The sequence below is a fragment of the Ictidomys tridecemlineatus genome, chromosome X, assembly GCF_052094955.1.
Source record: "Ictidomys tridecemlineatus isolate mIctTri1 chromosome X, mIctTri1.hap1, whole genome shotgun sequence".
NCBI lineage: Eukaryota > Metazoa > Chordata > Mammalia > Rodentia > Sciuridae > Ictidomys > Ictidomys tridecemlineatus.
The window spans coordinates 38,998,958-39,023,718 of NC_135493.1; the positions used below are offsets into that span (position 1 = coordinate 38,998,958).

Below are 24,761 nucleotides of genomic sequence, written 5' to 3' on the forward strand. Positions count from 1 at the left end.
AGAGTTCATGGGGTGAAAATTCTGCTTACCACAGCCACCAACCAGGATGAGGAAGAAAATGTTATGTGCCCATAATTCTGTTCCCCAAATGAGACAAGACAGCTGTGACTCTTCTCTTTCCCTCCTGTTTCTTCATCATGAGAACATTAACCCTTTATTGGGCTTCTTCCATGATTTGGGAATGTTTGCCATTATTAGTGAATTCTGTCCCCAAAGGAGCTTAGAAGACATACTGACAAATGAGATTGTGAAACTCCTACTGGATCTCATCAAGGTTAATTAAAAGACTGATGAAATCTTGGATTTCTCTTATAGATTAAAACTTAAAAATTTTGAGCTGTTTTATTTTCCTCAGATCACTGTGATCATTCCACTCTTTTACCTTCCTTCCTGTCTTTTCACAGTCCTCTTGTTTATATTTGTTACAAGGTACTGATACAGCCAATATTTACCTGCCCCACTCCTTAATTTGAGGACCAACTATTTTTTTTTATTTCCTATTTGTCATCAAGTACTCTTCTGCCATATATATAAAGAAATGGTATACATATAAATTATATATATAATTTATATATGACATACATATAAATTATATATAAACCATACATATATATAAATTATATATACATATATAAATATATATATTTATATATGTATATATAATTTATATGTATACCATTTTTTATATATATGGCAGAAGAATATTTGATGACATATAGGAAGTTTATATATATATATAAATTATATATAATATATATATAATATATATATATATATTTATATATATATAAATTATATATAATATATATATAATATATATATATTTATATATATATATACTTTATATGTATACCACTTCTCTTTTCTCTGTGGATGTGGGAAAGTGCTCATTCCCAGAATCTTTGGTGCTACTTAGCATCACCTTCTAGCTTTTACCTTCCAAACGGTGACTCAGTCTTTGCTTACCATAGATGGGCTTCTTTGGAATCCATTAACTAAATGAAATGATAGGCAAATTGGGTGTATGTGCATTTTGTGGGGTTGATCTGGATAATCAATTACTTGTCAAACTTTCTGCATATTGATCACAGTCTTGATTTCTGTATCATGGCCTAAACCTTTTCAAGGGGGCATGGAAAGGGAAGACATTACCTCACTTCCATTCTCTTTAAGATAGGGTGATTATTCTTCTTTTATAGAGGCTAAGAAAAACTAAATGAGCTACGCTTTACTATGTAGTGTCTGAGACACATAGTAGGTACTAAATAAATATGTATCAGTTAACTATGAAATGGCAGAACTGATAATAGAATCCAAATCTCCTAATACCTATTCTAGTATTCTTTTTACTCACTCTATAAGCAAAACCAAGTAGCTTAAGGGAGAGGCCTTTAAATGACCGTGTTCTCAGGCCAGTGATGAATGAAACCCAAGCTTTAGGAAACCTGAGGGATATCTTTTGATTGTAGACTCTACTTGGAAGTACTGAAAAGTGCAAACTTTTTTAGAGCAAAAGATGTGAAGCATTCAAATACAAAGGGATGTTAGGCTGAAAAACAGAGCCAGATACTTAAAAGTACTCTCAGCATAAATGGTTCTGAAATGAATGAAGTAGAATATGGATATATTTATATGCAGAATGGTTAAACCCATATGATAGAGTCCTGAAAGATCCCATTTGAATGTCATGTAAAGGCTGCCAGGCAAGAACAGAGATCAGTGATATTCAAAGCTTTCATTTTCTTTTTTATTGTCTATTTTTAACTGCAAAGTGACATTAAATTAACACAAAATCAAATGGCATAAGTATATATGACAAAATACTGACATTTACCCAACCATTTTTCTTCATATCCCCCACCAAATTTAGCTATTGCTAACAATTTTGTGAATGGACTTGTAATTCATTTTATATATATTTACCTACATTGCAGATGATATTTTTGTTTGTTTTTTTTAAATATGTATGCTACCACTTACTTCTGCAAATTACTATTTTTCACTTACACTTTGGTGTAGAGTTCTGTCAGCACATACAGATCTATCTTATTCATTTTAATTATTTTAAAATATTCTTTTAGTCATTGATGGACCTTTATTTTACTTATTTATATGTGGTGCTGAGGATCGAAACCAGTGCCTCACACATACTAGGAAAGAGCTCTACCACTGAGCCACAACCCCAGCCAGTTTTAAGCAATGCAGAATATTGTAACATAAATGTAGCCCATCCCTTATTGATATTTAGTGTATTTCTAATTATATAATATTATAAAAACAAATGTGGAATGAACATTCTTCTCTCTGTCCCTTTGTGCATATATGCAACAATTTCTCTGGAGGAGAAGTAGAAACTGTGGAGTACAGGGTTTGTATGTTTAAAATTTTATAGCTATTGCTAAATTGTCCACCCAAAAAGCTGTACCAGTTTTCACTGTTGCCAATAATGGATGAGACTTACATTAGACCTGTTGGAGAAAATCACAATCACCAAATTCTTGGCAATTATGTTTCCATCCTGTTTCTGAAATGTCAATAAATCTCCAAGTAACACATAATTCTCCATATACACGTAATATAATTCTTCATCAAAGCCTATCATTTTAGAGCTAGAAGGGTCCTAAACACCTTGTCAGGGTTTGTTTTGCCTGCATTTAAGAGAACAAGCTGAATTCTGGATCATAATAGCTCATGCCATTAACAATATCAGAAAGTGGCTCTAAAAGCACAAAATAGTTAAATAAGTTGCTAAATAAATTCTGTTGTATCATTTGCAGGGCATGAAGTACTTACACCACAGTGAGTTTGTTCATGGGAGGCTAAAGTCTTAGAACTGTGTGGTAGATGGGCAGTTTGTGTTAAAAGTGACAGATTACGGCTTTAATGACATCTTAGAAATGCTGAGACTCTCTGAAGAGGAACCTTCTGCAGAAGATAAGCAATGAATTTGTACCCTTCTGATGCACACAAAGTAACCACAAAGCTCAAATGAAAATATGCACTGAATTAAAGCCTCAGGCTCATTTCAACTCCCCACTTTTGTTGAAAATCCAGCCTCATTTCCAAACCAAAGGACTTGAATGAAGTCTGCATGCTGTAACCTCAGCCCGGCCTAGCCTTCCAAACAAAGCCAGTGCAATAATGTTCAGTTCCTGCTGTGGCAGGATTAGGCTGTATTGTTCAGAGACCCCAGCAGTCCCTGGAGAATCTTGCTGAATGCTAAGCACACAGTAGGTGCTCAATAAATACTTGTCAGATTGAATGGAGGGTAATTTGGAAGCTGGACCCCTACAGAGTACATTCTAGAATGGGATGTCACTAGAATACACCAGTATTGTGTCTGTCAGAGGAAGAAACAAGGAGGGGCGCCAGCAAATAAATGTTTCATGGGTTATGTGAGATGGCTTCAGATAGAATTATGGCCTACTAAGTAAGTATGCCTGTAGTCCATTTTGTGTTTTGTCTTCTGTCCATTGCACCAGTGGTAGCACTAAGAAATGCCTGTAGGGGTCACAACAGATCAATGAAATAGGAGAAATCTAAGATGTGGGGGTGAGAAGGGGAGGAGGGAACAAACTGATAGAAAAGAGGGAGAGAGAAAGAAAAGGAAAAAGAGAAAATGAAAACAGTTAAATACATATAGGAAACTTGAACATTAAAAGTTTTAACTTATATTGTGAGGGTGAAGAAGAGAGGGAACGACACAGAAATGCATAGAAACAGAAAACTCAAGAAGACAGAGGAGGATTTCCAAAATTACAATATAAAACCATATAAGATGTTCTTTGGCATTATAAATTTGTTTTATTTTATTAGTGCATTATAGTTTTACATAATAATGGGGTTCATTTTGACATATTTGTAAATGCATACAACACAGTTTTCTTTATTTGAATCCCCAGTATTACCCCATTCCCTCCCTTTCTCCCTGATCCATCCCCTTACTGTACTATATTGTTCTTAGGAACCAAGGCAGAGGGAGGAAGAGAGGGAAAGGGAAAAACCTGGGCAATAAAGTTAACAGAATTATACTGGGTGAATGTATGAATATACCATAATGTATTCAAATTGTACTTTAGGTATAATGCATCAATTAAAATAAATAAATAGATGGCATTATAAATTTTAAAACTGCTGACTGTACTGCACAAAGGAAAAAAGAATAAAAGACACAAAGGGAAACACATGCACAAATAGAGATGGACAGTCCAGTTCTCGGTGGAATCATCTTTACAAGTTCAGGAAGTTATGGGTCCTGCCTGGTCTAGGCCTTGCTTAGCTACTCCTATTTCAACTATCTCAATTTTTTAGATGAGATAGTGGAGGCTTGTGATTTGCCCATATCATGCAGCTACTTAGCAGCATTCTAGGACTTCCATTCAGGCTTTCTGAATCCTAGCCCCTATATCCAGTCAAATGAAAACTTAAATTTTCTTTCTTCTGCCCATTCATGCTTTGGAAGGATTGATGCTCCTGATAATCACAGTGAAAGGCATGTGATCTTGCCACTCTCTGTTTCTTTCTGTGGACATGTTCCTGTTTCTGACGTAGTTGATAGCAAGTACTTAACTTTCTGTCAAATTTTGTCATGTATAAAGGTAAAACACAATCCTTAGCTTCCTAGAGTTCCATTTAATCCAAGCCTGGCAACTTCCATGCTTAAGGACATTCAGTCTTAGAATAAGTAAAGAATACCTGCGCGCTCTCTCTCTCTCTCTCTCTCTCTCTCTCTCTCTCTCTCTCTCTCTCTCTCTCTCTCTCGTGTGTGTGTGTGTGTGTGTGTGTGTGTGTGTGTGTGTGTGTGTACTGTCTCTCACTCTTTTCATTTCACTTCACTCTCCAAATTGCAGTCTGTTCTTCACACTGCAGTCAGAGGGAGCTTGATAAACTGCAAATCTGATCATGTTACAGCTATGCTGACCTCCATTGAATGGCTTCTCATTGCTCTTAGGATAAAGTTCATAAATGCCTTATGGGTCCTGCCTGGCCTGGGCCTTGCTTAGCTACTCCTGTTTCATCTCTTTGCTCCAGCCACGCTGAACTCCTTCCAGATGTTTATTTATACCAGGCTCTCCCTTACTTCTAGTTCTTTACACATGATATACCCTCTGCCTATTCTTCCCTTCCCACTCTGTCATATACCCAGCTGGGTCTGAATAAATTCTACTTCTATAGGGCTGAAATACCACTGCATTGAGAAGTTTTCCATGACTCCCTCTGCTCAGCTAAGTTGGTCTTCTTTGTGATCTTTAGAATCCTGAAGTTTGTTGTAATACCATAGTTTGTTAGTATTACTCATTTAATTAGCCGTCTCATCCCCCACCCAAACTATAAGCTATGTGATAACAAGAAACAAGTTTTCCTCCTGAGGGACTCCTCCTGAGTGACTTATGGCACCTGGCAGAATAAATATTTATGGATTAACGAAATAAAATGAACTAAAGGAACTGCTTCCCTGCCTTAGGTGACAAGGCTAATAGAATCTTCAATTGGAACAACATACATGTCAGGTCATCTGGCTCAACTTCCATTTTGCAGATGGGAGAATTGAGGTTCAGCAATGTAAGATAATTAGTGGCCAAGCTAAGGTTTTGAACCCAAGTCTCCTTACTCCCAGTTCTGTGTTATTTTGTACTGTACCACACTGGTTCTCCAGAGTGATTTAATCACCATAGCAAGACTCAGAGATAGTACCGGTTCCAGCTAGTGCAAAAACCAAACAAACAAACAAAAAAATCCAAAGTGATTTTTCTAGTTTTCCTAAGGGTTCAAGTTTAATGGTGGCTAGTGGCTCTTACTTGTTTCTGGAGTGGGGATGAGGAAATGGGGTTGGGTTGTAAGTGTATTCATTATTACCCACTCTCGACTATGTAAGTATAGTGCAGATAAAGCCTCATTTTAGCCATTAACAACATACATGTCAGTGCTCTCTGAAAATACTGTTTGGTAATGATTGTATTTAATCACCTAGCTTTTTACCAAAGAGTTTTGCCCTCTTTTCCCTTCTTGTGCTTTTAAATGTGCAGAGAGAGTGGATGCCAGGAAGAAGCAGCCATATACCATTTTCCATGCTCTCAAATGTCCACCCCTGCCCTCCCTTCCAAAACCATCATGCTTGAAATCCCACAGTCAGAAATGTATTTCTTTGGCTAACATATCATTCAATCTTTTGGTTTCACTTGTAAATATCTGTCCTCTGAGACAGGGAGACATCAGGACAAAACCAACATGGTGAGTGAATCAGAGACTTTCCATAGGGCCTGGTACAAGGACAAAGGCTGGGGACACCTGGAGAGCAAAGAGAGAATATGGGTACATGATTAGGAATGAGGCTAGAATTTCTTGTTCCATCATTTTGATGAGGGTTGGCTGAAAATAAGAATTTCCAGGGTGCATTTCTCTTTCCTGGATTTCACTATCAAACCACAGTCATCTCTGACCTTTCATCCTCCTTCTTGCTTCATAGCAACTTGCCCCCTGGGCTCCCTTCTTATATCACAAATTTAACAAGATGAAAAGTTAGCCATCACTTTCCCTCTGACACCCCCACCCTTTGCAGCCATTCTTCTCCTGCCTCCCTAACTGAATGTCAACCTGTTTACTTCAATTCCCTCCCCTTCACAAAGCACAGTGAGCCCATCCCCAGTCCTGTCACTTCCTTCGCCATTGTAGCCTTCTAATATATTTGGTTCCTCATCCTACTAATGCTGCCCCACCCCCCATTCAGGCCCCTTTCACCTCAGCTACTGCAATAACTTCCTAGCTAGTCTCCCTGACTCCAGCCTCTCCTTCAATCCAACTTGTGCAGGTTGCCAGATTAATCTTCCCAACAAGGCTTTCATCAAATCCCTCTCCAGCTCCAGCACCCCTACTGCCTTTTGTATTCATTCCAAATGCCTTCATTTGGCTCTCAGGGCCTCTCACCTTCTGCCCCCATTCTTCAAGCCACCCTCCCTCCCCCACTTCATCAACCCCATTTCTCCTTTCTCATTATTCCTTAACAGAGCCCTTCTCTTCAGCCAAACTAATCTGCTTACCACCCTCCTACCACCCACAATTTGCTCCTTTCTGCCTCTTGTTCTTTTGCACATACTGTTCTTTCTCCCTGCAAAGCCCTTACCCTCTCAGCTCCAGAAAGCTGCATCCTTGACCTTCTTAATGAGTGCACAGAAGACTTAACTTTTCCAGGAAGCCTTCCTGGATTAATTTGGTCTGCTCGATTTTTTATTAGTTTGAACCTGATGAAATTGCTGATATTCAGCCATTTTCAACCCACAGACGTGAAAATTCTATAGGGTTCAACTCAAAACTTAGCCTCACAATATTTGACTACTGTTTATATTATCAAAATATATTTCTGTATATATTGCCTACGTTGCCCCCTATAAAAATTTCTGACATTCTGATTGTCATAGACACTGAAACCTTAGATAATATTTTGTCCCCCATGGGGCCTGAAATACATCAGAGCATACAGTGGGTATTCAAATTTTGCTTTTAATAGAATCATTACCATGTATGATATAGTGGTTGTCATCACTATCTCTCTCATATTACATTTAGGGGCACCCATGGCTGTCTTGCCCACTGGTTTTTCAATACCTCGAGGGCAAATACAAGGTCTGATTCATCTTTAGTACTGCCCCTTCACTTCTCATAATGCCTGGTACATATTAGACCCTCAATAAATATTTGTAGAACTGAGTTAAAGTAACTGTTGTACTTTTTTGCTCTGCAAGAAACAGAGGAGGCCTGGGCATCCTCTAATCCTTTTAGAGAAGATCTGGAGAAAGCAACTTGTGAATCCCTGAGCCCTGGCACAATCAAATTACCAGACACATATAGATCTTAGCAAACAGCAAATCCATGGCAACCAGTCTGGCAGTGCACTTGCCTTTCCCTGGAAACCTGCCAACTGCTACTTGCAGGCTCAAGAGAGCAAGAAAGCAAGCACCAGATAATGTCTACTGCAAGCTTCTTGCCCTTCCCCACACCTCTGCTGTCTCTCTGCATAGTCCTGGGGTGGAGAGAGTAGTATGTTTTCTCTGTGCATAATTCCTTAGATTAATAGATTCAGACTGGGGGGGTTGCATGCCAGTCTGTATAATAAAAATATAGAGCAGTCAATAAAACAGCACCCTCAGCCCTTGAGAGCCTTGTAGGTGTCAGTTAGTCCTCCGTACATTCATTGCACAATTCTTTCTTTGCAGAGTTGCTGTGGACTGCCCCTGAACTGTTGAGAGCTCTGAGTGGCAGCAGATTTACAGGAGATGTCTGTAGCTTTGTCATTATCATGCAAGAAGTGATGATTAGGGGAACCGCATTCTGCATGATGGAACTGCCTGCTGAAGGTAAGTGGGAGGTGACAAAAAGGTACCATAGGCCCACTGTGTCCCGATCATCAAGCCAACCCAGGCTGTTGTGATTTGCCAGAAGAGCGTTTGTGCTGACAGACTGTTAGTCTGCAAGCAACCCATGTTGTATGCAGGTGGGACTTAGAGCCAAAAGGCTTTAAGCATCTGCACTAACCATGGGGGCATCCAGGCAACTACTCTTTTTTCAAATTGTGACATAAGCCAAGGGCCTACAGGACCTATGTCAATACGTTTGTCCTCTTTTCCAGTCCCCTCTACTCCTTTGAATCACTTCTTGCCAAGGTTTCAGCACTACTCATGATGCCTCTGGATGTTGATCTTTCACTGTGACATAACACAGGTTTTCATTCTCATCACCCATTTAAAACACATGGCTATGAGGCAAAATCCATCAGTGGATAGTAAAATCAGTGGGTGAAAATTTGAAGAGAAACAGGATATCTGTATATTCTCAAAGCATGAACCCACAAGATAAATACTCATTACAAATGGAAAAATAGTAAGTTTACAAATGCAGGATCCTGCAGACACCACCTTACCCAGGTGTTCTCAGTTGCTATCACCAGAAATAAGACACATCAATAACACGTAGACCGGGCATGATGCTCTACGAAGGGCACAAACATTACCTCTGAGGGAGAATTTTTCTTGCCAAAAAAAATTTCATAACCTCAATTTAATCATGAGATAATTTCAGACAAACTCCAATTGAGATACATTTTACAAAATAACTGTCCAGAACTCATCAAAAGTGTCTAAGATAGGGAAAAAAAATGAGGAAAGGTCACAAAGTGGAGAAAACCAAGAAAGAGCAATTACATACAGCATGAGGTCTGGAATTTTGAAATTTTAAAAAAAGGACATTAGGGAACACTGATGAAATTCAAATAAGGACCCTATAAGGTGTTGGACACATGCTAATTTCCTTTGTACTATGGTTATATAAGTTACTAACATTTGGGTAAACTAAGTGAAGGGTATGCAGGCAACTGTATTATTTTTGCAACTTTTTAAAAAGTCTAAATTTATTCTTAAAATAAAAGATTTTAAAAAGGAAAAAAAGTCACTTAGCTATCTTTTGCTACTCTCAGGGTCTCACATCAGTCGTGTACTTAAAGTACCCCAAATGTTACTCATAACTTATTAAATGAAACCTTGGTTCCTCATGCAACATACAGAAGCCTCTAATACCATCCATTTTCTACTTCTCTAGGCTTATCTTCTGTTATTTCCCCCATTCCAACTAAACCACATGCCTGGCAGTGCCCTGAAAATCTCATGGTCTCTCCTACCTCTGTGCCTTTATACATGCTGTTTACAGTACTTGGAATTCCTTCATCTCCCCCTGCCCCCATCTTGCTTTCTCCAACTTGTGCCAACTCCTCTGGGAAGGCTTCCTTGACTTCTTCACTGTGGATCCGGAACCCCCTCTGTGTTTACCTGTACATCTCTCTGCTACATCTTTGTTTTCTTTGTCTTTGTTTAACTCAATTGGACTATGAGATCCTCGAGGGCATGAATCACACTGGGCCTAAGGAGATAGGTGACCCATTCAACTGGATCGTGTTCTGAGACAGGGACTAGGACTCCCTCTAACAGAGAGTAGATGGGGAATAAGCATTCCAAGGGGTTTGTTCCCATGACTCTATTGCATTGACCACAAGATGCAACACGGGCTACTCTAGGAGAAAGAGAAGGTGTGATGTCATAAGGAGATGAGAAATTAGAGGTAAGAGTTGAACTTTTTTCATGGAGACAAGGGGCACTTATCAGGGTTTGATTTTGTTATAGCCTATGTAGGAGTGGGAAGGGCACACTGGTGGGCCAAGCAAGGTTTGGTTCATGAAGCAAAGGTTAAGAGTTTGTGGGTGGGGAGGGGACTGAGGATGAGAAATGAGCCCAAAGATGTAGTCAGGGGCCATGTTAAAGAGCCTGGATTTTTATTTTGCAGATAATGAGACAGTGATATTGCCAGATTCATGTTTTAGGAATGGTTTGGAAGTGTCTAGGCTGTAAACTGAAGTCAACGAAGCCCAGTGTGGCTTGATGGGGACATTAAGAGCTAAGGATTTTCTCCTGCTTCCAGGGAGTGAGCTTTTTCCTTTTGTATAAAGGTCAGTCTGGGTGATCCAGACCTTTGGTCACCAATGGCTTTTGGGTTTGAATAGGGACCCAATTGAGGCCCTAAGTGTCTGGACGCAGAACAGTGTGGTAGATTGAGATTGCCTATGTTCATATTTGAATCTGTCACTTACTAGTCATGTGACTTTGGGGAAATTGCCACATCTGTTTGTAGTGAGAAGCCAAAGAATAATGCATGCAAAGTCTTCAACCCATAGTCTGATATATAGTAAATATTCTGTTGGAAGTGGCCTTCATTGATCATCAACCAGGAGGGGCTTGATAAAGCCCTCAGCTGTTTACTGCTATTCTTAGTTCCCTTTGCCTAGAGGCCAGTCAGATCCCAAAGCCCAGACTTGTGGTAGACCTGAGCTTGCAGGGAGAATTATCTGGGTCTCTTGTGGGTAAGCTTTAGATGATTTGGGTGTGAATGAAGGAAACCAGGTTATCAAAGCATTGGAATTGACATCAGGTAAGCTGCATAGAAAACCTAGTAGAAGTAGGATAAAGTTGTGTCTAAATGATACCAATAATTCAATTGATTAATTTCTTACCCCTTTCCAAAGGTCTGATACAGACTTCTGCTCAGATACAATTGATATTCAAGTCCCCTAAGGAGAAAACAAAGAAAATGATCCTGTGTTTTTTCCTGATAAACCCCTTTCTTGCCTAAAGCTCAGTTATCTCTGTTGATTGTTGGGTAATTTTTCCATGATGTGTAAACCTCTCTCTTCCTGTATCTGGACAGAAATCATAGACAGGCTTAACAAGCCTCCTTCTGTGTACAGACCAGTAGTTTCTGAGCATGCCCCTCCAGAATGTTTGCCTTTCATGAAGCAGTGCTGGGCTGAGGTAGTAGAACAATGACCAACTTTTGATGAACTATTTAACCAAGAAAAGATTCTCTAAATCTCACCACTGCCCACAAGCCGTCTTAAAGCCACCCTACTCAAGTGCAACAATTGGGTGTTTAGCACATTGTGGAATAAACTTGCAAGGGAAAAGGATACTTCTCTTGGCAACCTGAGAGTGGCTACTTTGAGGTCCTTGGTGCTAGGGCATCACCACTGTATCCTCCAAGAGCCCATGGACTGATTTTGGTGTACTTCTGTATCTGAATATTTTTTCAGGTCATCCACAATCTGGCCTAACCAATCTTTCTACAATGGAATTGAACTAGCAGGCATTTGCAAAGATTGACATTGAGACTGTCAGAAGTTGATATGATAGAATGCATGGGGCTCTTCATAGAGCTGAGTTTGCTTTGGAGATCTCAGGGAACTCTGATAGTATATCATTTATATCATGGCAAATTGGTTTTGGAGGATCAGGAAGAATATGCAAAATTTGATAGGGTGTTCAAGAGGGGAGAATGTGCAGATGGAGAATGCAAAATTAGGAGATTCCTTAGTCTCCCAGAGAACTACTTAAGGCAATAGGTACATGAAAAGTGATAACCCCTTTCCTTTGGATACTGAATTTCTAAAGAGGTTAATTCTTTCTCTAAAACTGAAAATCAGAAGGGAAGATGGGGAACGAACAGAATGAGCCCTACTAAGGAATCTAGGGTGTGGATCTTCTGTTGATGCATGCGGTGTAGAATTTTGTTGAAATTACAAGATACCAAAAGTGAGGGTGCTCTCCAGAGTGCCTTGTCAGCTCTGACAGAGAGGTTTTTGAGCCTGGCTAGAGTACAGCACTGAGATGCTTTATGAGTGGCAGGTATCTGAGGCGGAAAAGAGAAAGAGTTGGATTGAAAGCCTGAGGGGCCCTGCTTATGAAGTCATCCGTGTCCCCAGCTAACAATGCCTCCATTAGTCTGGCTGGCTTTCTTGAGGACACTCAAACAGGTGTTCAATAGTATGGAAAAAACAAAGGACCATTAAGGTCAAATTTCTAAAAACTTACCATGAGGCAGGAGATAAAGCATTTGCCCTGTGTTGATGCTAGAGATGTTATTTCAGAAGGCAACAGAAAAGCTGGTGATAGATAGGAGTATGCATCATGCAACTTTCAAACAAGACATTGCTGGAGCTACCCTCACTAAAATGCTTCAGTGGAAATTTAGTCTATCTGACTATAAGACTAGCCTCCCAACTTTCTGCAGTTAATAAAATTCTAAGAAGAGAAGCATTTCTCTAAGTTAGGCAATAGGGAGAACCCAAAGGATCTGAAGCGGCTGCTGAGGTTACCCCCAGGACCTTGGTGGACAAATAGAAGGGAAGAAAATCCCTAGTGTTCACCTTGAGGCATTGGGTGTGCCATGGAGCACATTTAGTCCAGATCTATAACAACACTCATTGGAACAGAGACCTAGAAGTTTGCTCAGCAAAACTGCCACCAGTTTTTTTTTTTTAATTGTTGTGAACAGAGCTATGTACATGCTAAATATAACAGCAAGGGAGCTACCCCTCTTGATCTTAATGCTAGGCCAAGTTTCTTGAGATGGACAAAGACCCAGGACAGTATATTGAACATCTATGGCATGTAGCCACAGGGCCTAGGATAGGCAAGAGCAGTTGAATTTCTACATGACTCTGACAGAACTGAAGGGCAGATATTAGGGGACACCATTGTTCTTGTACCCCATGGTAAGAAATAGGGGTAGATATGACCATGTAGAACTCAAACACTCTTTAAGTGGTCAGGGAAACTTCCACTATTCACTGGCAACACAGAAGCATTTGAGGATAAGTATAATTTAGTAGGCGGATGATCTATAAGGGTAAATGGTCACTTCTGCCTCCTTTCCCCTACTTTATCCACAACTGGCCTGGGCCAAAGACCAAATTCTGTTGCCTTTAAAGTGACTACTGTTCTAGTGATAGCATCTCAGAACTGAAGGAGCCTGGCTAGAGCACATTCATTTAGACTTGAAAGACCCAGAAGGGTAGAGAAAACGACTTGGGGGGAAAAGAGTCCTGTGAATGTGCAAGGGTGACAATGAAGGTGGGTAGTGACTTTTCCTATTTATATCAGGGCTCATCTCTCCTGCCCTGGTATTTTAGAGGAAAGGATTTGTGATAAGGGGGCCTGCTCCGTCATCTCTGAGTTTAGGGAATAAGCATTCCTTGACTCCTCTTTCTTTTTTTACTTTGAGTTTAATATTTTCAATGGAGGGAAGAAAACCAATATCATCGATTCAATCCTTTGGATATTGGAGCAATATTCTAGCAACTTGGAAGATTCCAAGAATGTACTGGAGACCTGGAAATTGAAAACCAGAAAACGGAAAAGCTTCTAACACAGATGCTACCACTGTATGTGTGAACACCTGAGGAGTGTGAATCCTTATAACAGTGTGTTCTATTAAAAAAAGAAGAAGAAATTACCCATCAACTAACTGCTCCCTCCCCTATCCTGCACCCCCTCTACTCCCAGTGGGTTTGAGTCACACCTTTAAATCAAAGTAGAATTGGAAACCAAGGGAGCAGAGCACACATCCTAATTTTCCACTACCTGTGGATCATACTGGTCATTTAAGTTTTTGGTGCCTCAGTTTTTCTATATGTCACTTCGTGACTTTGCCAGGATGTTGACCAATTAAAAGAAGAAAGCTCCCTTGAGCTCCTACAGGAAGGTAGCAGGGTTGTTTTTTCCAGGGTTTTTCTCTTCCTTAGTTGAAAACATTTTTTGTTACAATTTCCCAAATTTCCCAAGCATCTTATCATGTTGTAACGTGATCTTCTAGAGATAATTGGGGAAATTAGTCTCATGGAAAGGCAACCACCTGGGAACATTCCCTGGGATGGGGGAGTTGAAGCAGCAGTATTGAGAACTGAAAAAAAATTCCATGAAGGCAAGTTGGAGCAGGTCTGTCTGTTCAGTGCTATACTCTAGCACCTGCACAGTGCCTGGCACATCAGAAGCACTTGATATGTATTTGTAGAATAAGTGAAGGAATTAGTGTTTTTACTCAGGTGACAGTTCCTTTCTTATCATTTACTTGGCAGTGAGTTTTGGAGAAATCATGTTTGAGCAGGTGTGTATGGTATAGAAGAAGGCTGATGTCTTCTTAGGAATAGCTATGTCTGCTTTTCAGATCAGTCTCTGAATCCCTCAAAAAATCCTTCACAGGCAAACCTGATGCCTTTGAGTTGGTCACTTGTACTTCAGTGACATTGTGGGCTTCACCACCATCTCAGCCATGAGTGAGCCCATTGACATGGTGGATCTTCTGAACAACCTGTATACACTTTTCAACATGGTCATTGGCAGTCATGATGTCTATAGGTACATTAATTAACATAGAGAACAAGATTTTTATATGAAACTCATCTGTGTGTATTCAGATTTGAAGGATGCATTTTTCACAGGATGTTGTTCTTTAAGAATAAAAAGTTAAGTGGTACACCACTTCTATTGGTTTTCCTTTGGAAATGGAGGTCAAACATAATACATGTCATTTCCCACTTCACAAAATAACAACTATCAATCCAGAAAGAGATTGCCAGACAGGGCTGGGGCTGTAGCTCAAGTGGTAGCACCATCTGCCTAGCACACGTGAGGCTCAGCACCACATAAAAATAAATTAATAAATAAAAAAGTAAAGGTTTTGTGTCCATCTACAACTAAAAAAAAAAAAGAATAAAAAGAGACATTGCTGGACAGATTCCTTTTTATCTGTTTTCTAGAACTGGGACTAAGAAGAGGTTAAGGCTGAGAGCTACTGCGCTTCAGTGGCTGAGTTCCCATAGTGCAGTCAATGTTATTCTGGGCACTGAAGAGGACACAGAAATACTGTTGTTTTGCCCGTAGTAATGGCTGCAACAGTTCATCCTGGTAACATTTGTGCACTTCTAATACATGCTATGAAAATCTGGTCTCTTCCTTTAGGTACTGTTTTTAAACAGGAAGGAACTTGGCATTACACCAGGGAGCTATTAGACCCAAGACTTTGGGATTGCTACAGAGTAACCCAAAGCCTACCTATTGGTCTGAAGTCTGGGGAAGTGACTAATTGTAAGGTTGTAAGCCTCTGATTCTATCTTCTCCTACTCCCCTAGCCTATAAGTTTCCACTTTCTCTGTCAAAGGTTGCAGAACATTCATTCATTTTGGTGCAGTTTCCTTACCCTTGTTTTTATATGTTGTTTTGTTCTAGGCAAAAAATGACTAAAGGTATCATAGCTGTGCAGGGATATTTCTATGTTGTCTGCAACATGGATACTTGTCTTATTGATGGAGAGAGATGCCCCAGGCTTCCCAGAATTTAGACAGCTCCCCTGTCCCAGGAACCAAGGTAGAGCTGGAGAATGAGTAGCTCCATTCATTGGATCCTTCACAGTAGTCTGAAATGTTCCAGCTCTCAAATCACAGGGCAGTGTGTTTATCTCAGATTAGACAGGGCCCTTTCAGGTCAGGTAGAAAGCCTCAGGGCTAGGCCAAACCACCTAAATAGGGCTCAGAAATAGACATCATACCTGTCAATCAACAGGAGCTGCAAGCTAATCAAGAAGCACACATGGAAACCACGGTGGAAAAAAAATCCATGGAATCAGACTACCTGTCTTAACTTGTTGAACTCAAGCAGCCTGAAGAGAAAAACAAATCACTGAAAGCTAATTCAGTTGAAACTAAAATCAAAGATGATTCAGCGTGGGCAGTAACACAGCCACTAGTTTAATCAATCCAGCTGATTCTGTTCAGACAATTGTTGGGGGTCTTTGAGATGAGACCATTAATTATTTTTGGACTTGGCTGCAGTAGGGAATTAGTGGGCTGCTCCCAGGACAGAGCAGGGCTATATGAATCCAAAAATGGAATCTAATTTTTCAGTCCTGTTTATTAAAAACAACACTGTGCAAAGGAAATAAAAATTGAACCAGCAGTGAATCACCAAACCCGTTTGTATTTTCATTTTCCTTACCTGTAAAATTGGAATCACCTCCCCTGGCACTTGATAATCTGAAAGGGAAGTGAGAAGGCTACATCAGAATTATGGCATTGGTGATTTGTTTTCACTTTCAGTTCTCCTGCCACCACCTCCATCTGAATCAGACCCTTTTCTATACCTTCCCTTCCCTTTCAGTGTCCTTATGCTAGCTGATGCAATCTGTAATTCCTCATACAAATCGACATGCCAAGGCCCAGCAGTGCCCAGGCTCCCTGCTCTTCTAGACCCCTCATAAATATCCTTGGGGCTTCCTGGTAACTGACTTATCAAAGCTAAAGGGTCAACTATCAGGCTCTGGTAATGGCCAACCGCTGAGTTTCCAATCCCATATAGCATTTATGCAACTCTGTGCAGGCAATCATGCCTATTTGGGGACAGGAATCCTTTCCTCAAACCATACCAGGTTATGGAGACCCTGGATGGAAGCATGCTGAGAGACAAAGCCCTAGATGTGAAAAGGATCATTGTTATTGGCTATATAGAAAGTCATGATGAGAGCCCATTGCTGATTACTAAACTTTCTCTGCAGCCTAATCATAGGCTGGTTTCGAGACATGACTTTTGGTGATGATGATGATGATGGTGATAGCTTACATTAAGTGTTTTGACATACTATTTAGTCCTTAGAAAACACTATGAGGCCAGTGTTATCATTATTCCTATTTTACAGATGAGGATACTGAAGCTCACAGATTAAGTGACTTGCCTCAGGTTTGTAAGTGGTGAATCTGGGATTCTAGTCAAGGCAGTATGAGAGTTTCATGCTCTTAACTATTGCATCCTGTAAGTGTAGTCCTCTAGGAAAACAGATTGTAACTAGATCCAGTCCCATAGTAGCCCAGCCCAACTGGCCTTTCAGCTTACTCACCTTTTGAATTACCTGAAAAGCTTCAATTTACTGGTTGTCCAAAAGAATGAGCACACTTCTATGGAGAAGATGAGGAGCACAAATTTGCTTTTATTTGTAAATGTTCATCCTTAACTGGCCCATATGGATCAGTTGTGGGCCAGTATTGCTGCCCCTCATGGAGGTAGCAGTAGGAAAGAAGGAGGTGACTGGTGGGAAAAGGACCAGTTCTTATTCTCAATTAGTATGAAAAACTAATTTCATCATATTTTAGAAGTAATACAGAAACCAGAGGGAATAGATTCTTCCTTGTCCTCCCTTTCCCTAGCCTGCTCTAGTTCATTTACCCAAAGTTATCTATAGATATGCCTGCTGGGGGAGTATCTTAGGCAGCTTCTCCTTGGGTGCTCCCCCTGGGACATCCTACAGAAAGTCCTAGAAATATCCCCTTTCCCTTCTCTCCAAATTCCTTGCAGCCTGATATTTCTTTAAGGTCATTCAGGAGCCTGTGAAATAACTACACTTATTTCAGAATCTCTGGGTGGGGTGCCCAGACATCTGTAGTTTTTAAAGAAAAATCCTTAAGGGATTCTAATGTACAATCAGACCCATAAACTGCTGATAGCCTTCCTCTGACTTTCTCACTATAGAAGAAGATCATGTGACCGCCATCCTATCCCTGACACAGTGAAAACAAAACAAAACAAAAAAAGAAACACAAAGAGGTTAATTGCTAATTCTACTTTCCCTGATTCCCAGGTAGAGACCATTGGAAGTGTTTAGATGGTGGTCTCAGTCAGGCTTCCCAAAAAGGAATGGCAGCAGGCATGCAGCTGAGATTGAAAATATGTCCCTGCATATCCTGAGCTACATGGGCACCTTCAAGATGCAGCCTGTGCCAGAAGTACCAGTTCAAATTCAATGGGCCTGCACTCAGGTAACAATAACCAGTTTAAGTAAGATGAAACATTCCCCATGTACCTTAAGAAAGACTAGAAAAGGAAGGTAAAAAGGTAGTTCTTCCCTCATTCCTGGTGGCTGAATTATTGAGGTGTCCAGGGCTGCAAAATTCCTTTATGCGTACCCAAGTGTACCTTCTTCCCAGCTCCTGCACCACAGTGAACAGCAGCCCTCTTTTAGCTATTAAACTATTTAAGTCTGCCTTTCTGAGTTAGAACCAATGGTTTCTTGTTTGACTGTGCTACAAGATCACCAAGTATACTGTATTTAGGATAATTTGTTTAATTGACAGATATCTCAACTCCTGAAGTATTTTCCCCCACACTCATTCCTTCTTGCTTGGACATTTTCAAGTTCTCCCCCTTTACTGTATCCTTCCTGTTTCACTTCACACATTCCGGTATATTGAGAGACATCTCACTTGATGTCACAGATATCTCACCTACTAGCCCCTCCTGGTAGCCTCCGCATTCCTCACCTCTTTCTCTTTGATCTGCTCTTCTAGGCTCCTTTTCTTCCCTCATCCTTTTCATCTCTTTTGTATCAAACTTCTTGAAAGAATGAATGACACAATGCCATAGTGAAGAGGCTATCCACTCCCCCTTAACCCTTTTGCAATCTGGCTTCAGCCCTCACCATTTTCCCCAATCTTTGTCTGCTCTTACCTGTCTGTAGCATTTGGCATTCATGACAATCCACCCTAAAACTTCTTTCAATTGGCTATCATGATTTGCTCCCCACTGTCCAACAGTTGCTTTTCCACTTGGTATACTGGTTTTCTTAGCTTTTCTTTTCTTTTCTTTTCTTTTCCTTTTCTTTTCTTTTCTTTTTTAACCATTTTCTGCAGAAGCTTTATTGCATGTTCTCACCTAATTTATTTCTCAACCTGGTCCAACCAGGGAGCCAGGCTTTCATATTCTACCATTCCAACCTGGCTTTCATTTTCTACCACTGTCTGATAATTCCTCTTGTCTCTAACTGTCTCTTAAATAATAATGTTCCCCAGGATTCTGTCCTGATCCGCTATTTTTCCCTCTCCATACTACTCTGGGTTATTTCATTCTTGTCTATGTTTTAACTACCACTTGTAGGCAGATGGCATTTAATTACACATCTTCAGGACAATCTTCTCCCTTGAGTTTCAGCCTTTGTATATCAAGCTTTCTGCTGAGGTTTCCACCTGAATATTCCACATGGAATATTCAGGTGGAAATTTGACTCAACATGTCTAATACAGAAATATTCCCTTTCTCTACAAACTTCTTCCTTTTTCTGTATTCTCTATTTCAGTTGGTGTTACCACTATTGACTCAATTACTCCAGTTGATTTTTAATATCATAATAACTCCTCCCTTACTCTGACCTTTGACATTTAACCAATTGCTAAATTTTGAACATTTTACCTTTTAAAAATTTATTGGGTCTATCTTTCCTCTCCTTGACTCTCAGTTTCCAAATATAGGCCACCAGCATATTTTGTCTGGATTACTGCAATAACATCGTTTTTCTTCCAAGTTTGCCTCTTTCCATCCATCCTTCTCATATTAATCAGCATAATCTGTTTTTTGTCTTTTTTTTTTTAGACTTTAAGTTTTTGGAGGTAAGAACTGTATCTTATTCATGTGTGTGTCATGAGTGCTTAGTATATAGGAGGCATTCAGGATTTTTCTTTCAAAGACTACCTCTCATCTCTCATTTGTATTCCAGTTTCCTATCTCTACCCCCCACTTCAGTATACCTCTGTTTGGATAATTTGCCATTATTTCAAATTTAACATACTTAATTCCAAATTTAACTCCAAATCATCTTTTCCTCAAGCCAACATTAACCCATAAGCCCTTGCCAATTTTCTGTTGATCATCAATTGGACAGCCAACAAGTCTGCTGATTGTTCTTTCATAATGTCTTTCTTTTCTCACCCCTTTTGACCATCTACTTCCCATCATCACCTTTCCAGTACCACCTTCTTGGATTACTACAATAGCCATTTAATAGGTTTTCCTTTTACAATGCATTCTATACACTGATTTGAGAGATAAAAAAGGAAAAATAATTTTTATTATATAAATTCTTGTTCAAAATTCTCTAGTGATTGAAGGTCCTCCATCTTGTACAACCTTAATACAATCTTATCTCCAATTTCTCCCCAGCTGCATGAACTGGTAGACTGCTTCCCCAAATTACATACATGCTCAATCCCAACCTCAAGCCTTTGATTTATGTCCCTTTTTGCCTATTCAAAATTCTACCCACCATCAAGACCCAAATCAAATCTTACCTTCTCCATTGACTCCTTCTTGATTGAGTCAGGTCCTAATAAGCACCTCCCCACATTTTCTAAATTGTTATAGCCTTCTATCTGTACTATTTATCTTGCTTCAACCATACATGTCTTGTGTTGTTGCTTAATTGCTTCCTGTTTGATAGTTTCATTCCTTCAGTTAGATTTAATACTCCTAGAGAACTGAGACTATGTATTACATTTTTGTACTCCCCTTTGATGCCTAGCTCAATGCACAGTGGATGTTTCTGATTGAGTAAGAAGTGAATTAAAATGGGAATTTAAAAAATATTTCTTATTTTTATTCTCAGAGAAAAGAAACTTTTGAAGCAAAACACATAATTATTTTCTAACTCAGGAAACATCAAAAATATAATGCTGAAAAATTTAAATAGAAATAGCAGAGACCAGAAAGGTAAAGGTTGGGAAATTTCTAGATACTAATGAACTGACTTTTCAGTATAGCTGCTAAGTTCTTTCAGTTACCCTGAATAGCTACTATAGCCATATTAAAATGTGAGAAGAAAAATCTTTCAAAGAGCAAATAGAAAATATCCTTGGATTATCTATACATAGTGCTCTTCTATACCCTAACACCGATAATTGAAAGTCAGTTCTACTTGTTTTCAAATTTTCCAACTCTGTTAACAATATTTCTCCTAGTAGAGTTTTAGGCACAGGTAGATCTATGAGATACTTCTAACCCTAAGGCACAAGAAAGAGTCACTTTTTTTTTTTTGCAATAAACACGTTTGGATCTTGAGTCCCTGTGCAGTCTTTTCTGGTTTGGTGTTGAAGCATATTTGTCCTGTTGACAGATATAAGCATCTTGGGTGCAACTGTTACAGGTATAAATCAGAAAGGTAGTCATGTATGCATCATTATAAACTTGCTCTCTCGTAGAGCAAAGAGGTTTTTTTATTCAATTATAAGTCTTTCTTCAGTTTCCCAGAGCTATTTGATAGCAACTTTCGTTCTTTCACAAAACTACATTCCTCACCCTTCCATTAGCATCAAGTGCATTCTTTTGACTGTAATCCCTCCTGCTACTCTTTAAGGCCGGTTGTTGATGGAGTGACGGGTCTCACTCTTCCCAGATACTGCTTGTTTGGAGACACCATGAACACAGCTTCTCAGATGGAATCAACAGGGTTATGTGAGTATCTATGGATGGATGGGTGGAATAGTAGCATCTACTTTTGGGAAATTATTCTTTTTCAGGAGAGGATAAGAAGAACAGGGCACTTGATTTTGTAATGTTTTAAAGAAAAATAAAAGATAATTTGAGAAGATGAAGATTTATCACACATTTTCCTGGTCTCTAATAGCAAACCAGTAGGGGGTGATGTTGGCCTGAACATGTACCTTTCTTGTTCTAGAAATAAAGCTGTAGCTAAGTGGCACTGAAACAGCCAGTCAATTTGATCAAAACAACTTAAAAAAGTCTTTTGGGTAAAGGAAAGAATTGGCCAGCCTAGTGGGTGTGGGGGAGTCATGTTGAGAAAAGAACTAGGTAAGAGAGTGACATTTTCAGTTTTTCAGCTAGTTTGTGAAGACGCACTGGAACCAGCTGCCTCCCAGCTGGCTGCTATTCACTGCTCTAGTCCTCTTTTTGAACTGGTTAGGACCCCAGGAGTTCTGGCTTCATCAAATAACCCCTAGAATTTAGCTAACAATAATCCCTTAATCTAAGGAGCTTGGAATTCTGAAATAATTAATTCCAACTATATTGTGTAAAAATCTTTAGCTTCTTCAAAACAAGCATAATATCAAAGATTCCATGTCTTCTTCCCTTCTTTGAGAATAAAACTATGTAAACCATGATCTCACTTGTCTGTTGCTGACAAGATACTGGCTCTACCCTTTCTTGTTTATTTACTGCCACTACTGAGATAATGTCAGAAACACAATGTACCTTTTACCTATATCATGGTTGAGCAAAGTAATTTTTCATGCTGTTATAGGAAAAGCATAGAGAACAACATTAAATTTTATATACAGTTTTCATGGATTTTATGTTAAAAAGAAAGAAACCATTTAAGCCCATAGGAGCCCTGGCTCTGGCAGCTACTAGGCAAGATAAGCTCTTCCCCAACTTTGGCAGTATACTCAAACTAGTCCCTGATGATATGGTGGCCTATATCACAGTGGGTGGTGCCCTGTCTGACCCCACTCCCCATCACTCATGTTCAGAAACAGGCTTACACAATGGGTCCAGTCTTAGTCAATCTATCCTGTGTAGCCATGATTAAGGAGGCAGCACGGAACTTAGAAGCTGTTGTCAGAATAAATTTTCTGACATCTGGGAAAGTCTTCAAACTCTACAGATATGGCAGAGGCCATGGAAGTAGTCATCCAGGAACCACTGTGTGAATATGACTTTGCGTATGACTTTGCTCTTGCAGTGCAACCCAAGATGAAATGAAATTGATCATGGAACCGCAATGCAGATTTGGCACAGTATGCTGGACTGATGTAAGCTTGTAGAAGGCTGAAGTCATATTCTGGTCTGCACTACAGAAAACTCCACACATTTCACATTGCCAATAAAGAGTTGAAAGCAGAAATTGAATTTTGAGATTTAAGCAGCACCTTGTCCAGTGAACAGGCAAGAAGAAAATGAAGCGAATCACTCACAGCAGGTGTTTATTAAGTACTGACTATGCAAAGAAGGTATTGTGAGGGATACAAAGAAACGTACACATGTGATCTCTGCACTACAGGAGCTGTTTAGTGTGCTTTTCTGAAAGCTAATGACTGTGAGCTGAATACGGCATTAAGCTCCACAAGTGACTGAACATCTGTAAAGAGGTAACCTCAAGCCTCACATTGAATATGAAACCAAGACATGTAACAGGTCGATTAACAGAAAATCAATTTTACCAATATTTCATTTTTATCCAGTTGCATCCACTGAGATTCTGGGGTGGAAGTGACTAGTCACCTAGCCCTGGAATGACTCTCCTTACCACATCACTGACTGGTAGTTAGAATTGGCCATCCCTTTTTCCCCACCAGCAGGATCACCCTGCTAAAAGCTCCCTGAAGATGGAATATTAGCGTGATGGCACAGTTTGGTCTGAGATAGACTGGCCAGGCATGTGGTTTTCAGAAATAGGACAACCTCTTTTGAGCAGAGGCATTGGGTCATCATTAGTCAATGAGGAACATGTAAACAACAGTACTAGGCTGTTAAGAGAAGGAAAATCATCATGAACATACATGGTAAAAATTTCTTGCAGTTCTTTCAGTCATGCCTTCCCATTCAGATTGTAATCAGCTTCTGAAAGAATGGTTCTGAAGCATGTGTGAGAGCAAGTTTTGGATTATTTAAGACCCAACCTCAATAATGTGACAGTTTTCAGGAAGACTAAGGATCTTACCCCAGTTAAGAAGGAGATTATTCAGACAGGCATGATGGCACACACCTGTAATCCCAGCGGCTCGAGAGGCTGAGACAGGAAGATCACCAGTTCAAAACCAGCCTCAGCAATAGTGAGGTGCTAAGCAACTCAGTGAACACTTGTCTCTAAATAAAATAAAAAATAGGGCTGGGGATGTGGCTCAGGGATTAAGAGCATCTGAGTTCAATACCCAGCACCAGAAAACAGAAAAAAAATAAGGAAATAGTTATAGTTCATTATTGTTCGTTAAAGAATTAGACTTATGCACTTAGGTTCTAAATTTATTTTAAAGTGGTAGTTCCCCAGGTAAAGTTCTTATCCCATGTTTATTGGAAAATAATACATTCTTGTGGGTACACAGCTAGAGACACCCACCTAAAGAGCAGACATTAATGTCCAGTATCCATAAAATTTTTGTTGACAGAGGTCTGGGGATATATCTCATTGATGTTTAAGTACAGCAAAATTGAGATATAATTGTAAATATGCATGAGTTTTTGTCTCTTTGTACAGTTTTTTGTCTCTTAAGTAGTATTACATTAGTATATAAAGTTTGGAAGTTCAGCTCTAGGAGCAGCATATGAGAGAACCTACTGAAGACAAAATTCCCTCAGAGGAGGTCACGTTTCAGTTGAGAGCACAGTGGTGGTTGCTGGTCTTTCCATCTTCAAGTTAAATTAACACCTTTCTATTGCATGGCCTTTCATCTGAAATGGTGTCTAGGAGGTTGATAGGTGCTACAGCTAACGCCTTATTTGGGCCTGGGGAGAAGGCCATCATTCCACCTCCTCCTCCTGTGCAACCTTAACAAAAGCTCTCTCTCAGGACTTTGCTTAGGATCTAGTACACTTTGAAGTGGGGTCATTTATTAAATCAAG

The 24,761-nt window shown here is 39.7% G+C and overlaps 1 protein-coding gene across 1 annotated transcript in view; it reads left to right on the forward strand.

The window, feature by feature from the left end:
• Window positions 1-24,761, forward strand: part of Gucy2f (guanylate cyclase 2F, retinal) — an 89,130-nt gene that overhangs the window by 59,180 nt on the left and 5,189 nt on the right. Inside the window, 12 exon segments of the mRNA XM_078033927.1 lie at window positions 130-274; window positions 2,778-2,949; window positions 8,211-8,351; window positions 11,245-11,388; window positions 13,595-13,681; window positions 13,684-13,756; window positions 14,539-14,600; window positions 14,603-14,729; window positions 16,921-16,973; window positions 17,062-17,102; window positions 18,002-18,167; window positions 21,498-21,630. Of these exon segments, the coding sequence (XP_077890053.1) occupies window positions 130-274; window positions 2,778-2,949; window positions 8,211-8,351; window positions 11,245-11,388; window positions 13,595-13,681; window positions 13,684-13,756; window positions 14,539-14,600; window positions 14,603-14,729; window positions 16,921-16,973; window positions 17,062-17,102; window positions 18,002-18,167; window positions 21,498-21,630 (1,344 nt within the window).